Source organism: Eubalaena glacialis, chromosome 3, assembly GCF_028564815.1.
Source record: "Eubalaena glacialis isolate mEubGla1 chromosome 3, mEubGla1.1.hap2.+ XY, whole genome shotgun sequence".
In the NCBI taxonomy this organism is placed as follows: Eukaryota; Metazoa; Chordata; class Mammalia; order Artiodactyla; family Balaenidae; genus Eubalaena; species Eubalaena glacialis.
Genome location: NC_083718.1, coordinates 127,223,710 through 127,240,031, shown reverse-complemented (window position 1 = coordinate 127,240,031; position 16,322 = coordinate 127,223,710). Strand labels below are relative to the sequence as shown.

Here is a 16,322-nt window from a genome sequence, read left to right as displayed (position 1 = left end):
AGGGAATATTCCACATAAGCAACATACAGCACAGGGAGCATATACAAAATAATCCAATCTCCTTTTAACGAATTTCACAAACTGATTTCCACAATACCATATTGTCTGATTTAAAAAAACAAACCTGCTATATAGGTTATCCCAAATGTTCTGAGGCAGCATCAATACCAGGTCTTCAATATAACTAGCTTTTCGTGGAGGAACACCTAAAAAAGTTTAAATGGGTCTGTCTCATTCTTAAATTCCTTTATATTACTTTTAACTGATTAATCACTGGCATTTTTTCCAATCATTATTCTTAAAAGCTCTCCCCAAAAGGTTAAAAATTAAGTATAAGAATATGTTCCTAAAGATGAACATATTTCTTGAAATAGAGAAAAGTAAGTTAACCAAGACTGAAATAGAGAAAAATAAGTTAACCAAGATGTTCAAGTACTTAACTTAGATAAATCTTTACTAAGCCTTGACTGTGTATTGGGGCAAGCCAGAGATAAATCAGAGACAATCTTTCCTTCATGGAGCTTATGAGCTAGCAGTAGAAATGAAGAATTTATATGAATAACCATAATAAAAGGCAGGCACAGATAAATGCCATAAAAGGATCATAGGGAGATTTGGAACCGGAAGAGACTTAAGTTAGTAGCTCAAGTAGGGAAATAATAAGAGAAAAATTCACATACAGAAATATTTTCAAGCTTTAGATTTCTAAATCCAATACGGGACATTTCTACTATCTCTTGTGGTTTCACTGCAAAAATAATTAATTAATGAGAATATCAAGTCTTCAACCATGAAATTTAATTAAGGTGTTACACTAAGGTTGTCATGGGAACAAGCACTAACACAGTCAGTCACAAAGGCATAAATTACATTTAGCAAATAACTGCATGAGGTTTTTTTGTTAAACTCCGAGTACATTTTCATAGTTAGCAAAAGAGCCAGCTATTCATTTAGACAAAAGGGATAAGAGCCACGGATACAGGTGGAGCTGCAGGTCTCTCAGCTGAGAAAAATGATGGGCAATAGAAGTGTTCACTGCACCATAATTACCTGTTTATGCATCTGTCTTTACTATGAAATTAAAGCTATGCAAATAGAAATAGTGTTTCTGGTATTTTCAGGCTCTAGCACAGGGTTTGGAACAGGTACTCAGTAAATATCTGTTCTATGAAAAGGCTACAGATTGCCTATAATTAGAAGAAAAAGCTAATTTCTGAAACCAAAGCAAATTAAACACGTTTAAGTTGGAATGTAGATGGGGAAATGGAAAATAAATGGAAGAGGAAAATTCTTGGCTCTTTCCTTATTTGTAAATTATTTAACAGCAAATCCCTACCACTACTTTCCATTACAGAGTTTCTTACCTCCATGAATACAGAGAAAATCATTATTTGAAATAGGGCCAGGTTCAGCAAAGGTCTTAAATTTATTTAGCCACTGTCGAGAAATATAAAACTGAAGGAGACTTGGTTCCATTATGTTCAACAAATTTGATATCCTCCGCCTCTCTTTTTGTGCTTCTTCACTGCTCTTCCTATTAAGGGACAGTGATTCATTAAATTCAATATGCATTTTACTCCATTAGATTAGTAAGTGGATTTTTCCGCTCACTTATTAGACTTAGCACACACATTAACACAGTCATCCCTCTATATCCGTGGGGGATTGGTTCCAGGACCCCTGCAAATACCAAAATCTGTGGATGCTTAAGTCTCTTATATAAAATGGTGTAGCACTTGCATATAACCTATGCACAGCCTCTCATATACTTTAAATCATCTCTAGATTACTTATAATACCTAAAAAATGTAAATGCTATGCAAACACTGGTAAATACAGCATAAGTGGTATGCAGGTAGTTACTGGTGTGCAATTTTAAGTTTTGCTTTTTGGAACTTTCTGGAATCTTTTTCCCCCCAATATTTTCAATATGCCGTTGGTTGAATCCTCGGATGTGGAACCCATGGATATGGAGGGTGGACTGTACTGTGAATCTTGTTAGGTCTTGAAAATTATTCATGAGAAATATACTTTGTTCCACCCTGCCCCCACTACATTACACACTCTAGGGGTGATACTATATCTTAACTACTAGTATCCACATAACTATTGCTATAGAACAGACATTCAAATGATTGTTAATAAGATCTAAACAGTTAATCTGCTTTCCTGTTTTAGTAATTACAATCTTTTAGAAGATACTAAAAGGTACCAAGGATTTATTTTTATATTAATACCTCCTTTTTTTTTTTTTAATTTTTATTTTGGCCATGCCGCGTGGCATGCAGAACTTCCCTGACCAGGGATTGAACCCATGCCCCCTGCGTTGGAAGGGCGGAGTCTTAACCACTGGACCACCAGGGAAGTCCAATACCTCCTTTATTAGCTATGTTAGAAGAAAATTTGGTTCTTAATTCCTACTGTCAGTGCCTAATTTTTAAAATTAAAACCAGTCTTTCTAAAACAAAATATATTCCTTTGCCCTTCAACTAAATGACTTAACATTCTCTTAACAAAAGATCATTCTGCATGCAACCTTTCACTTTTACTCACATAATGAAATGAGAGCAAAACAATTTCTAATCTTTACTCAGCAATCCACTTTGAAAGTCTTAGAAGTCACTGTTAACCTCAACATGAGATGTTCTGTCATATTTGTCAAAACAGCCTATCCAGGAGAGTTATTTCCTCACCTGTAGAAGAGAACATAAGCTTCTGCATTTTGTACAGTAGATTCTGAAACTTCAGTGACACTTTGGTCGTCAAATTCATACCAGAGATTATTTAAATTGTTTCGGCAGTAGGCAATATAGTGTCCACCTGAATTTAAGCAGAAAAAATTTAAATAATTTCAGTAATAAAAAGATATAGCAAGAACTATGTTCGTATTTTTTTCCAGTAGGTACCCTTACCACCACCACTTGAGGAAATGAAAATCAGGACAGAGAACGTAATCTTAAAAACCCAGTGTAAAAATAATCATGTTAAGGTCCTTATTATTTAGCTTTACATAAAAACATAATTTCCAGTATTTTAAACTTCAGAGTAAAATTACTCAATTTCCTAAAATTTCTGACGTGTTTAATAACCAAAATAAAATAATTAATAAAAATCTACTTTTATACTTTTTTCTTGTGTCCAATCAGGTCTTGTTTAAGAGATCAACTCAGATGTTTCTTTTTTTTTAAATCTAAAAACATATGTCAAACTTGGATACTTACTACTTGCAGTTCCATGGTGACAAATGACTGACAGAAGATCATAGGTAACAATTTGAGCTGGACTATCTTTAGCAAGAAATGGCTGAAGATCCAGGCCTTCCAATGGAAATGAAACATGGGTACTGATTTTGGTGGAAAACATCAGTTCATGTCTGAATCTTTTAAGATGGATGCACAAAATCTTTTTAAAAGAGAAACGTAGGATTATTTAAAATTCTACTATCTCATATGCTACATAAGAGTCTACTAAATATACATATTGTCAAGATTAAACATTATCCTGCAATTCTGATAACCTGATTCCAGAGATGTTAAAATGTGGAAATGATGAAACATGGTATTTCCTAAGTTCATAGCTACTGGCTTCTCCAATTTTACACTTTATACCTGCATGACCCTACAGTGTCTGATTAAACTGTGTTCAACATAGTTTTACTGCTAAAGGCACTTATTTGGTATGCAACTCAGTATTTTAAAAACGGATAATCTTAATAGGGTATACACAGCCACTGGTCAATAGAACCATTCCATTCTTCAACCAAAGCTAAAGAATTTACTACACTGTGTTATATTAATGCCTTACCTATCACATAAAATAAATTAAATTGTGATAAAGCCCATACCTCAGGAAACTTTTGTACTTTACAAAACTTTACTCCATTCCTCAATCTAAGGGGTGAAAAGAGAAAACCAATTTTAATAAACCTGTTTCCCATACAAATCTACAAAACCTTTAGTATTTTCAAATATACAGCAAAATCTTTTAGAAAATGCAGAAATAAAGGTATCAGGCTAAAAATGCTTACTACTGAATTATATGCTACCAATTAAAAAAATACTAATAAAACACTGGAACCCCTTATTGTAAAAAAATTATTTAAATTAAGACATCAGTAATAAAAATTTAGAGTTGTATAATTCTTTGATGAAAATCTTCTACTATCTATGGCCTGGCTATGCCTTTATAACATTCAGATAGCACGTAAAACTGGGTAAAATAAAATCCCAATTTTATAGAATTGGTTGGTCAGGTCAATATATTACAACCTTTATTCCTAAATGTGAAAACAAATAACTTAAAATAGAGTGGTTATTATTAATAATCAAAAAAAATTTTTTTTTGGCCACACCACGCGGCTTGTAGGATCTTAGTTCCCCAACCAGCGATCGAACCCGGGCCCTCAACAGTGAAAGCGCGGAGTCCTAACCACTGGACTGCCAGGGAATTCCCAATAATCAATATTAATTTATATTTGACAGATCTCTACTTTGGATTCTGGGGTAGATGCAAGTTCTTTTCCATCTTCACTATTATCTTTTTCCTAGTTGGCACTGTTTTTCCAAGAAAGATTCCCCCTCTGGGCCAACTCCGTCTTCTGCTATCAGCTGTGGCTTCAAGGACAAACTGATAATAAATACTTTCCAATTCACTAGAGGTGTATTTTTTTCTAGAAAGTACAAGGCAGCTTTTCTTCCTTATTGACCTAACAATATACTATTCCTTTTTGTGATGAAGAAGACCAACAGCTACAGATCAACATTTCCCTCGGTTTTTGACAAAAGCCAGAAGTTTGTATTATGAAGACTCTATTAATAGATCTTATTCGGAGGCCATTATTTTTCTATCAGAGAGATTCAGAAAAATTTTGCAGTTCACTCTACCTCAGACATATTTGCTTTCAATTCTCCATTTACTTTTCTAACTCATCAACAAGAAGCCTTAAAAGCCTAAACTTATTACAAGATAGAAGAACGCAGCTAGTAGTAGATATAAAGAAATAAAATCATACTTTTCTTAACTGTCTTTTTTATTTGGCCCTCATACCGCAGGTAACATTAGAGGTGGTATAACCTTTCTGAATTTTACACAAACTTGAAACTATGTACCTTTATAGTCACTTTCACTTCCTAAATCTAGCCTGTTAAGGTGGTAAACCAGAAAAGAATATTGCGTTATTTATGATGACAGAATTAACCTATGTAATAAAAATGTATGTTATATATCCTACTATATATTTACAACATATTTGGAAAATGTTTTATGCAAAATTACATACTTATTTTATATCTTAAAATACACTGTCACAGGGCTTCCCTGGTGGCGCAGTGGTTGAGAATCTGCCTGCTAATGCAGGGGACATGGGTTCAAGCCCTGGCCTGGGAGGATCCCACAAGCCGCGGAGCAACTAGGCCCGTGAGCCACAAGTACTGAGCCTGCGCGTCCAGAGCCTGTGCTCCGCAACAAGAGGGGCCGTGATAGTGAGAGTCCCGCGCACCGCGATGAAGAGTGGCCCCCACTTGCAGCAACTGGAGAAAGCCCTCGCACAGAAATGAAGACCCAACACAGCCAAAAATAAATAAATAAATAAATAAAATAAATTTTAAAAAAAATACATTGTCACATCTTAGCTAAGCCTATTAAATTTGTTAAATATTTAACCTCAGATTTGTTTTACAGAACAACCAGGCATTTTTTACCAGGACAAAGCTTACTGGCCTTTATATTTTTCTAAATAAAACGGAAAATTAACCCCACATGCCCAATTCAAATTACCAAGAAAAATACCATTTAAAATACAAAACATGCAATTGAAAGCATTGCCAATGACACTTACTTTTTGCATTTTTCACAACTGTACATATTGTCACCTGAAAAGAGAACAGATCTGGTCATTCCTCTCAAACTAAAAGCAAGTTATTTTCTTTTGGTTCTGCAATTCTTTGAGCTTGCGATGCTGAACCCGTAGAACAGTAACAGAAGGCTCACATTTTTTAGTCTCTGCTCGAGTCAGCACGTTTACCAAGCCTACAAAACCCTCTACCTGCTCTTTTTTCAACCTTGAAGGCGTATCTCAAATAACATCCTGTATACTTATTCGCTCAACAAAATTTACTGACTGCTTGTTATATGTCCAAGCAAGGTGCTGGACACACAAAATTAGTGAAGGCTTGGATCTTAAATACTATGAAGAAATTCAGACTAATCCAGATATACAAGTAAGTTTTTTATATTTTGGTTGAATTTTCTCTTTTTTCAATCCCAGAGAAGATTTTAGACACTTCAAATACCGTATTGTCTAGTACTATAGGAATTTGTATCAATTATTTCAGGATATTATTTATAGTGTTTATGTTGTCACGGTAGATACTGGCACTGTGGCAATATGGGCAAGTACTATTTGAGCTGCCTCAAAACTCAGCTCTGGGCTTCCCTGGTGGCGCAGTGGTTAAGAATCCGCCCGCCAATGCAGCGGACACAGGTTCGAGCCCTGGTCCGGGAAGATCCCACATGCCGCAGAGCAACTAAGCCCGTGCACCACAACTACTGAGCCTGCGTGCGCTCTAGAGCCCGTGAGCCACAACTACTGAGCGCACGTGCCACAACTACTGAAGCTTGCGTGCTAGAGCCCGTGCTCCACAACAAAAGAAGACACCGCAGTGAGAAGCCCACACACCTCAATGAAGAGCAGCCCCCGCTCGACGCAACTAGAGAAAGCCCGCACACAGCAACGAAGACCCAACACAGCCAAAATTAAATTTTAAAAAAAACTCAGCTTTGGGACTTCCCTGGTGGTGCAGCGGTTAAAAATCTGCTTGCCAATGTAGGGGACGCGGGTTCGAGCCCTGGTCCAGGAAGATCCCACATGCCGCGGAGCAACTAAGCCCATGCGCCACAACTACTAAGCCTGTGCTCTAGAGCTCGCGAGCCACAACTACTGAGCCCACGTGCCACGACTACTGAGCCCGCGTGCCACAACTACTGGAGCCCGTGTTCCACAACAAGAGAAGCCACCGCAATGAGAAGCCCACGCACTGCAACGAAGAGTAGCCCCCCGCTCGCCGCAACTAGAGAAAGCCTGCGCGCAGCAATGAAGACCAAACGCAGCCAAAAATAAATAAATTAAAAAAAAAAAAACTCAGCTTTTATGAATACATTCTATATTTAGCCCCACTAGTATTTTAGATCACTTACAACAGTTTAGCCATAGATGAAAACTATTTCGTATTTCTTACCTTTTAGTTCATCTCTGGCGAAGAAGGCAGCAAGACAATCTTGCAAGGTTACTATTGGACCCCAAAACCAGCTAGGGACACATGAGACAACAAACCTGAAACATTATTGATAGAAAAAAGAAAGGAAATGTTCTGCCAGTACAGCAGAAACAGCAGTTTTAACAATCAACTAATACAAAGAAAACACATACATACCTCTTCACATATTCCATGAAAAAAGCTATCCACCCTTGTGGAGCATATGCTTCACCACACGATCCTGCTTTGACTATAGATGTTGGATGACTTGATGAATGCAGCTTAGCAAGGTCTTCCTTGCCAGGAATTGGCAAGGACAGATCTTGAAAGGTCTCGAGGGTTACAGACACCTAAAATTGTTTTGTGTTTTAAGAATGGGATGAAAATAATCCAGCACAAACATTTGAGGATAGATTTTAGACGGCAAAGATCAAAGCTAATTATAATAAGAAAAAACAAAAAAACAAACTGCTTTTTATATAGTAATAACAAAGCTAAAATAGTAATAACGAAAGCAAAATTGCTTTGTACCAGGTGCTGTTCTAAATTTAATCTTCACATAAACCTTATGAGGTAACTACTAACATCCCCATTAGTCAAGGACATTGCAGTAAAGAGAAGTATCTCACACACAGCCACTGTAGCCTGAGGTCCAAACTGTTAAGCACTACTGCATTTATTTTTGAAAATGACCTCTAGTGATAGTTTTTAACTGTAGCTTAAAAAACAAGATGCGAAACCTAAACAGCTGAAAACATTTCAGGATAATTCCATTTAAATATCTGGTACCAAAATAGCCTACATTAAGATAACCCTATTGAAAACCCTTAGATTTGACTTAATTCTAACACAATAACTGAAAACTTACTTTGGGGTTTTTTGGTTTTTTTTTTGAGATAGGTCATTTTACATTCATCTTAATTATATTCATCACTGCACTGAAGTAAAACTGTTCTTAAGAAAACCTCTAGGAAACTCAGGAATTTAGAGGTATTATTAAAAATCTCATGATGATTTTAATTCATGCTCTTGTGTATGAACCTGATACTACTTTTATTATCTGAATCCAAACTTAACATGGGAAAATATTTACAAGCCATACAACCAAGTGGAGAAGATACATACATAGCCTTGTGTCTGTGAATAACAACAGTTTCCTACTAATTTCATCAGCCTTGGGAGAATATGCATGTGTTACAAATTCTCGTTGCTGAGCAACATATCTCCTTTGTATGTGACCAGAGATGAAGAACTAAGTTAATTCTTCCTGCTAAATGCATGCCTGTCCAGTGACAGGTCAAGGCCCATCCTTAAATCAGTATGTTACTATTGCTTCCAAAAAACAAGTTCTACTCCTAGAATCAATTTATACTTCTGCAAACACAAGAAATACATGTATAATCATCAACAACAAGGAGAAGAAATTAAACTTTCACACCATTTTGTCAGGTTTTTTTTTAAAAAGAGCATTTGAAAGAAATTTCCTGTGTATTATAATTCTTTCATACTCACCCTATCACACGTCAGACACTGCACTGAACTAATGATTGTTCCATCAAATACGTCTGAAATAACACTTCGGTATTTCTTGTGCTGTTTTTTTCTCTTTGGAGATGACGCAGTCTGAGCTAGGATTGAAAAACAAGTATAGAAATTTTTTTTAGAAATCAAAGTAGTTCCTTTAGCATTTTTTTCTGAAATCTTTTAACAGCAAAATTACTATGCTGAAGAAATCTGTCAAAATACCATTCAAAAGCATTACCTAAAGAAAACACACACACACACAAAAACCTCAAAGAGAAACCATGATGAAATAGAAAGTATTCAGCTTCCCATCTTGACTTCAACCAGAATAGTTTTGCTTTTACTTATTTGTTTTTGCTTCCAAGTAAGGCTTTATTTGAAGAAAGGATTCTATTAAGCTTTGAGAGTTCTTTATGTATTCTAGATACAAGTCCTTTGTCAGCTATGCGATTTGCAAATATTTTCTTCCAATCTTATCTTTTCATTCTCTTAATGGTGTCTTTTGCCAAGAAAGATTTTAATTTTTTTCTTTTACAGATCATGCTTTTGATGTCTTTGATGTCTTTAAAGAATTCTAACACAAGGTCATGAAAACTCTTATAAGAGTTTTACAGTTTTACATTTTCTAATACTGGAACTCTCATACATAGCTGGTCGGAAAGCAAAATGATACAGCCACTCTGAAAAACAATTTCATACAACATTAAGCATAAAACTAACATAAAACCCAATAACCCCACATCCAGGTGTTTACCCTTAACAAATGAAAATTTATGTTCATACAGAAACCAGTACATAAATGTTTATAGCAACATTATTCATAATTGCCAAAAACTGGAAACAAATTCAAGTATTTGTCAGTGAGTGAATAAACAGTAGTACAGTCACACAATGAAATACTACTCAGTAATAAAAAAGAACTATTCAGACCTGCGATGTGACTGTATCTCAAATTCATTACGCTAAGTGAAAGCAGCCTGTTTCAAAAGACTACATCTGTATGGTTCTATTTATATGACATTCTGGAATAGAGAACAGATTCACAGGGCTGGGGCTTTGGGAGGAGTAGTGGGATGGTCTGGTAGTATAAGGGAATTCTTTGGAGTACTGGAACTGTTCTATATTCTGTTTGTGGTGATGGTAACAATCTATGCACGTGTTGAAACTCAGACCCCTACACCAAAAGAGTGAATTCTGTTGTATGTAAATTTGTGCCACACACTCACAAAAATTTTAAATCATGGTTGTGTAAAAGTATGCTGTCAATTTAAAAAGCTTGAATAATATTTCATAATTAACACTTTAAACTATCAAAGCAAAGGAACCTGAATAACTGAAACTTCTACCTTTTTTGTGTGTGGGTGCCAATCCTGGCCACAAACTGCCTGATTTCGGAGGGCTTGCTGATAAACGTGGGTTAACACCTTCACTTGATGGGAGGGTCTGTGATGTAGACAGCTCATTCCAATGGACATCAGTAATATATTCTGTAATATTTAAAATTTGTATTATTACCTTAAATAGTAAAATTATTCCACCTGTCAAATAAAGCTTTCTTCATCTGAGATTCTGAACACAATTCACATTAATAAATGTCAGGTGAAATACCTGATAGACATTAGGCTTGCTAAGCAAACTAACAATGACTTTCCCCCTAGGAATCTAATTAACATTTATAACACATTACCGTTGTAAGCAATCCAGAAAGTGTGCAAATATAAGTGTGGAAATATAAAGCCAAAGAGGATCATATTTGTCCTAACTTAGTATTTAAAAAACAAAAGCAATTTAGGGCAGTTTTTTAGAAAGCTTTAAAACCATATGGGAGAAAAAGAGATTATCCTCCCAAACTGACACAGCAAGCAAAATTTAACAAGAAATTTAGGCATAAAGTAATTATAAATTATTTTACTCTGTTATAAAAGGAAATAAAACCCTCTGTCAGAAAAAAACACCTTTTTTGGAAGTAAATTATGAATCAAGAAAATATAAGCTCTATGAGAGCTATCTTGATTTGCTGTTGGATTCCTAGTACATAACATATATTCCAGGGCAAGAGACTGCTCAAAAAGTATTTGAATGAAGAAAAGAGAATTGTACATAACAGACCCTGAAACAGAATGATTTCAGGGAATTTTCCAGATAATGCAAAATAAATGACTTTTATTACTTTCACAGAGGCATTTCTCATTATCCCAACCATGACTAAAAGCAGACTGCATAATATTGAGGGAAGAAAGAGGAGGAGACTTGCTCTAGCCTTTCAGAAGGGAATAAAGTTAATATCATCTAGGTCAGGGATTGGCAAATGATTCCTGTAAAAGACCAGATAGTAAATATTTTAGGTTTTGCGTGTCATATACGGTCTTTGTCACATTTTTCAATCAGAAAATGTAAAAGTCCAGATCCCTAATCCAGGTCATCAATTAGTTACTAATTGTAAGAATAAACTTGCTATGGAACAATAAAGAACCAGTATGTCAAGTAATCAGGCTTAATCAGGCTTTTGATGAGGAAAGGCTAGATAGCAGATGGCTAAGTCTTTCAATACTGAAATTTCACATATCTATTGACTAAACAACTTCTAACCACATCTAAACTTCTAAACATAACATCAGTATAATCAAGGAGCCTCACACGTTTTCCTGACTAGAAGGCATTTATGTACTGCACATGGGTGAACCACAAGTATTCCTGTGGTTAAGAAAATATCCTTCTCCTCCAGAAAAAATGTGGGGTTCAAAAACGTAAGTAAATTGTTTAGTAGTTCCTACTCTTCAGTAATTACAAATGATAAATTTTTTATGTTCCTTGTCTACCACTTATTTTAAGGTCAGAGAATCTGAACCTCTGATGGTTTAATTTTATGTGCTTTGGAGAATTAAATACCACAGTAAGCTAACACAAGTTAACCCTAGAAGAAATAAATGTAAAATGCAAAGCAACCTAGCTCAACTATCTTTCATTTGGCCACTTGCTCTTTCCCAAAGGAACAATGACATGTATTACGGTATAATCTATCGTAACAGGGTTCATTATAGTTTAATTAAACTCCTATGCCAAACACACACCAAGTATTTCGTAGCTGATATGACTCCAATGACAGCAATCTAAATCTAACAGTCTACAATTTGGATTATTTTGCTATTTTGCAGATCTCAACCGAATCTGCTTTAAGTGACATTAACTTAACACTCACATGCAAATAGTACTAAACTCTACTAGTTAGAAAGCCCAAAAGTAACATCTATTTAATACCCTCTTTCTTTCAATTAGTATGGTTGAACTATAATGTCATATACTACACACAAAATATTAAGCTAAAGCTATTAATTATTCTATTTCATTTTTATTATGCTAAATATAAACTGTGAACATTAACATGTAAATCAGAAATGTATTCTAAAGTCACATGTCAGGCTAATTCCGCTCTCCCCCAAATCAGAAAATGGTAAAATTACAAATATCATCTTAAATATAAACACATCTTGCACCCTTTGTCTAAAAATGAAACACTATCATTTGCAAATTATAAAAATTGTCACCTGAAGCTCTGCTGTGTATTTGCACTTTGACAGTTTCCTGATTGTTCAAGTCAACTGTTTCAGACACAGAGTCTCTATCTAATTCTCCTTCAGAATTCGCTTTATTAATCTTATTGCACATCTTCTCTTTTTGCCAATCTTTTGACATTTCTGAATTGTTTTCATCATCCTGAATTAACATTGTTGTTTCATTATTATCTTCAGAAAAGCTTCTAGACCCATTTTCATTTTCGGCTTTATCACTGCTGCTACAAGATTCACAAGACTGAAAATCTGCATCTGACTGGCTCTTGTCTTCCTCCACGGTCTCCTCAGTCATTATAGTTTGAGGATCCTCTTCTACTTCCATGACCTGTTCTTTCAGTTCTTCATGAAGCAGATCCATTAAACATCGAAGGAATTCTTGAGCATCCTAATATATAAGCAACATAGATACTACCATTTCATTAAAAATACATGTATGTAGAAATGAGAAAATATACAAAATGTGGTTAGCAACTGATTTCTAAATGTGTAGCATTATACTAAGGAAATACAACTTTGTAGACATAAGGCATTGGAGGGATAGGAAGCACTAAGTTCTAAAAAGTTATGTAAATAAAACAAAAGTACTTAAAAAACTGAACATGTATTTCAATTAAAACTAAAAAAAACAATAAACAACAGCAACAAAAAACTGAAGATGATCTGGAGGTCAGCTTTAGTACTGCTGCTATTTTAAAAAACTTGAGGAGTAAGGATTTGCCTCATCTGACAATGAGAATTCAGAGAGATATCCCAAATTCAAGTATAAGTTTGGCTTAAAACTAAAGCTTTATCCAATTTTGCACTGTATCTCAAAAATCCTTGATCAACCTAGAATGTTTGTTGAAAATACAAATTCGTAGGTCCCAACTTATGTCTACCAAGTCTCTGTGATCCAGGAATTTGCAACAGAAAAAGTTAACAGAGAACAGGTAGTGTTTTGAAGAAGAAACATATGTGAGGACCAGGTATTAACATGAAAAAACATTATATAAAGTGCAATAATTGAAACTGCCATTGGTATCAATCCAAAAAATTACAGGTCGATGAAACAGATTAGAAAGCCCAGAAACAGACCTTATTATATATTAATGTAAGCATAAAAATTAATAAAGAAGAAACTTTTAAAACCAGATAAGAAAATTCTTAAATCTGTAGTTTCGTACAATTTGTTAGCTGTTTGCAAAAAATTAAATTTGAATTATATTGTAATGTGAAATAAATGACACATGTCTAAAGAATTTTTTTTTAATAAAATCAGCAAATACAGAAAATACAGGTAAAATTTATCTCTGGATGTGGAACTTTTCAAAGCTAAAAGCACTAGAATATACTGACATATTTAAACACCCCCAAATTTAAAATTTCTAGAAAAATATGAAATTAAGAGAAATGTGGAAAAATGTAAGCCAAAAATATATGGGGTTATTATTCTTAGAATTGCAAATGAGTATATAATAGCATAATGCATAATAGCATAATGCATAATAGCATTTTGCAAATGTATTAAAGATTAATATTATGAATAAAAAGCAATAAAGACGTACCTGCTGAGAATACCCCCGAAATGTTGGATTTACAGTTTTAATTCCTTGAAACAGATTAGTAGGCACAACAAATCCTGGCCTGAGGAAGAAAACATTTTCAGGAAGAAATCTGTGATTTTTAGTTTTTATTTTAGAAATGAGCAATCAGGGACTTCCCTGATGGTCCAGTGGTTGAGAATCCACCTTCCAATGCAGGGGACACGGGTTTGATCCCTGGTCGGGGAACTAAGATCCCACATGCCGCGGGGCAACTAAGCCCGCGCTCCACAACTAAGGAGCCTGCGTGCCACAACTAAAGAGCCCGCATGCTGCAACTACAGAGCCCAAGTGCTCTGGAGCCCATGCAACACAACTAAAGAGGCTGTGTGGTGCAACTACTGAGCCCGCACGCTCTGGAGCCTGCGTGCCACAACTAGAGAGAAGCCCGCGTGCGCAATACAGACCCTACACAGCCAAAAATAAATAAATATTAAAAAAAAAAAAGAATGAACAATCAAAAATTCAAACAGTTCAATTGAAAAGTATTTGTGTTTCAAAAAATCATTCAAAATTGCCCACTACTGGGACTTCCCTGGTGGTCCAGTGGCTGAGACTCCGCACTCCCAATGCAGGGGGCCCAGGTTTGATCCCTGGTCAGGGAACTAGATCCCACAGGCCGCAGTTAAGACCTGGCACAGCCAAATAAACAAATAAAATAAATAAATATTAAAAAAAAAAAAAAAGGGCGTGAGTGGTGGTGGTGGGACGAATTGGGAGATTGGGGTTGACATATATACACTAAAATGTATAAAATAGATAACTACTAAGAACCTGCTGTATAAAAATAAAATAAAATAAAATTTAAAAATTAAAAAAATATATATACTGAGCCTGCGTGTCTGGAGCCTGTGCTCCGCAACAAGAGAGGCTGCGATAGTGAGAGGCCCGCGCACCGCGATGAAGAGTGGCCCCCGCGTGCCACAACTAGAGAAAGCCCTCGCACAGAAACGAAGACCCAACACAGCCATAAATAAATTAATTAATTAATTAATTTAAAAAAAAAATATATATATATACAGGGACTTCCCTGGTGGCACAGTGGTTAAGAATCCGCCTGCCAATGCAGGGGACACGGGTTTGAGCCCTGGTCCGGGAAGATCCCACATGCCGCAGAGCAACTAAGCCCATGCGCCACAACTACTGAGCCTGCACTCTAGAGTCCACGAGCCACAACTACTGAGCCCCCGAGCCACAACTACTGATGCCCGCGCGCCTAGAGCCCGTGCTCCACAACAAGAGGAGCCACCACAACAAGAAGCCCGCGCACCGCAACAAAGAGTAGCCCCTGCTCACCACAACTAGAGAAAGCCCGCGCACAGCAATGAGGACCCAATGTAGCCAAAAATAAATAAATTGATGGATTAATTTTAAAAAAAAGAAAAAAAGATTGCCCTTTCGTTTAAAAAAGAAAACACAGTGAGAAAAAAAAAAGAAAAAAAACAAAAACAAACAAAAAAAATTGCCCAGTATTATGCTTCACAGGTTCATCAAAAGAGCTTATTTTTGATATTTAAGCTACATAATTTATTGTTCTCCTCCCTAATGAAATGATTATGCTCTACTATATGATTTTTCAAAAAATACTTCTAATTACTTAAAATAATACTTTAATTACTTAAAATTCCTGGGATAAGTATATCTAGTACACTATCTAAATAAAAATTTTAAACCAGCCATCAAATACTCATGAAAACAAAAATGAAAAGTAAACCAGATGCGAGATTTAATCACTTAAAATTCTGTACTATGACACTTCTGAAGTTTAGTAAACTTCCAAGAATATTAAGTTTATAGTTTCAGGGCAAAGAAGCTTAAACATAGCAGTTAAGGGTTAGTTCTAGCTATGCAGTAAGGGACTTAGAAACGTTAGAGCCCTTGGCAGCAATGGGTAATACCCAACAGGGATAAATAACAAGGGAGAATTCTGTCTCTTGACTATTAGAAATGTGAATGACATATACCTTCACATCCCAAAATAATTCATTAAAACAATCTTTTCCTAGCATACTGAAATGACAGTAATAACAAATTTTTTTTAATTAATTAATTAATTTATTTATTTTTGGCGTGTTGGGTCTTCGTTTCTGTGCCAGGGCTTTCTCTAGTTGTGGCAAGCGGGGGCCACTCTTCATCGCGGTGCGCGGGCCTCTCACTATTGCGGCCTCTCTTGTTGTGGAGCACAGGCTCCAGACGCGCAGGCTCAGTAGTTGTGGCTCACGGGCCTAGTTGCTCTGCGGCATGTGGGATCTTCCCAGACCAGGGCTCAAACCCGTGTCCTCTGCATTAGCAGGCAGATTCTCAACCACTGCGCCACCAGGGAAGCCCAGTAATAACAAATTTTTAACTCAAGAGATACTCTTTAGTAGGGAGTCAAATATCTCAAAGAAAAC

At 35.8% G+C, this 16,322-nt stretch overlaps 1 protein-coding gene across 2 annotated transcripts in view; it reads right to left on the bottom strand.

The window, feature by feature from the left end:
- USP33 (ubiquitin specific peptidase 33) overlaps positions 1-16,322 on the bottom strand; it is a 62,382-nt gene that overhangs the window by 12,749 nt on the left and 33,311 nt on the right. The window contains exons 9-20 of one of the 2 annotated variants that reach the window (XM_061186425.1): positions 13,894-13,972; positions 12,323-12,734; positions 10,124-10,264; positions 8,766-8,881; positions 7,431-7,603; positions 7,236-7,330; positions 5,837-5,870; positions 3,845-3,890; positions 3,222-3,402; positions 2,694-2,820; positions 1,365-1,534; positions 125-206 (exon numbers count right to left, since the gene is read on the bottom strand). In XM_061186425.1, coding sequence (XP_061042408.1) covers positions 125-206; positions 1,365-1,534; positions 2,694-2,820; positions 3,222-3,402; positions 3,845-3,890; positions 5,837-5,870; positions 7,236-7,330; positions 7,431-7,603; positions 8,766-8,881; positions 10,124-10,264; positions 12,323-12,734; positions 13,894-13,972 — 1,656 coding nt within the window. The remainder of the gene's footprint in view (positions 1-124; positions 207-1,364; positions 1,535-2,693; positions 2,821-3,221; positions 3,403-3,844; positions 3,891-5,836; positions 5,871-7,235; positions 7,331-7,430; positions 7,604-8,765; positions 8,882-10,123; positions 10,265-12,322; positions 12,735-13,893; positions 13,973-16,322) is intronic. The other variant, XM_061186426.1, reaches the window with a different exon arrangement.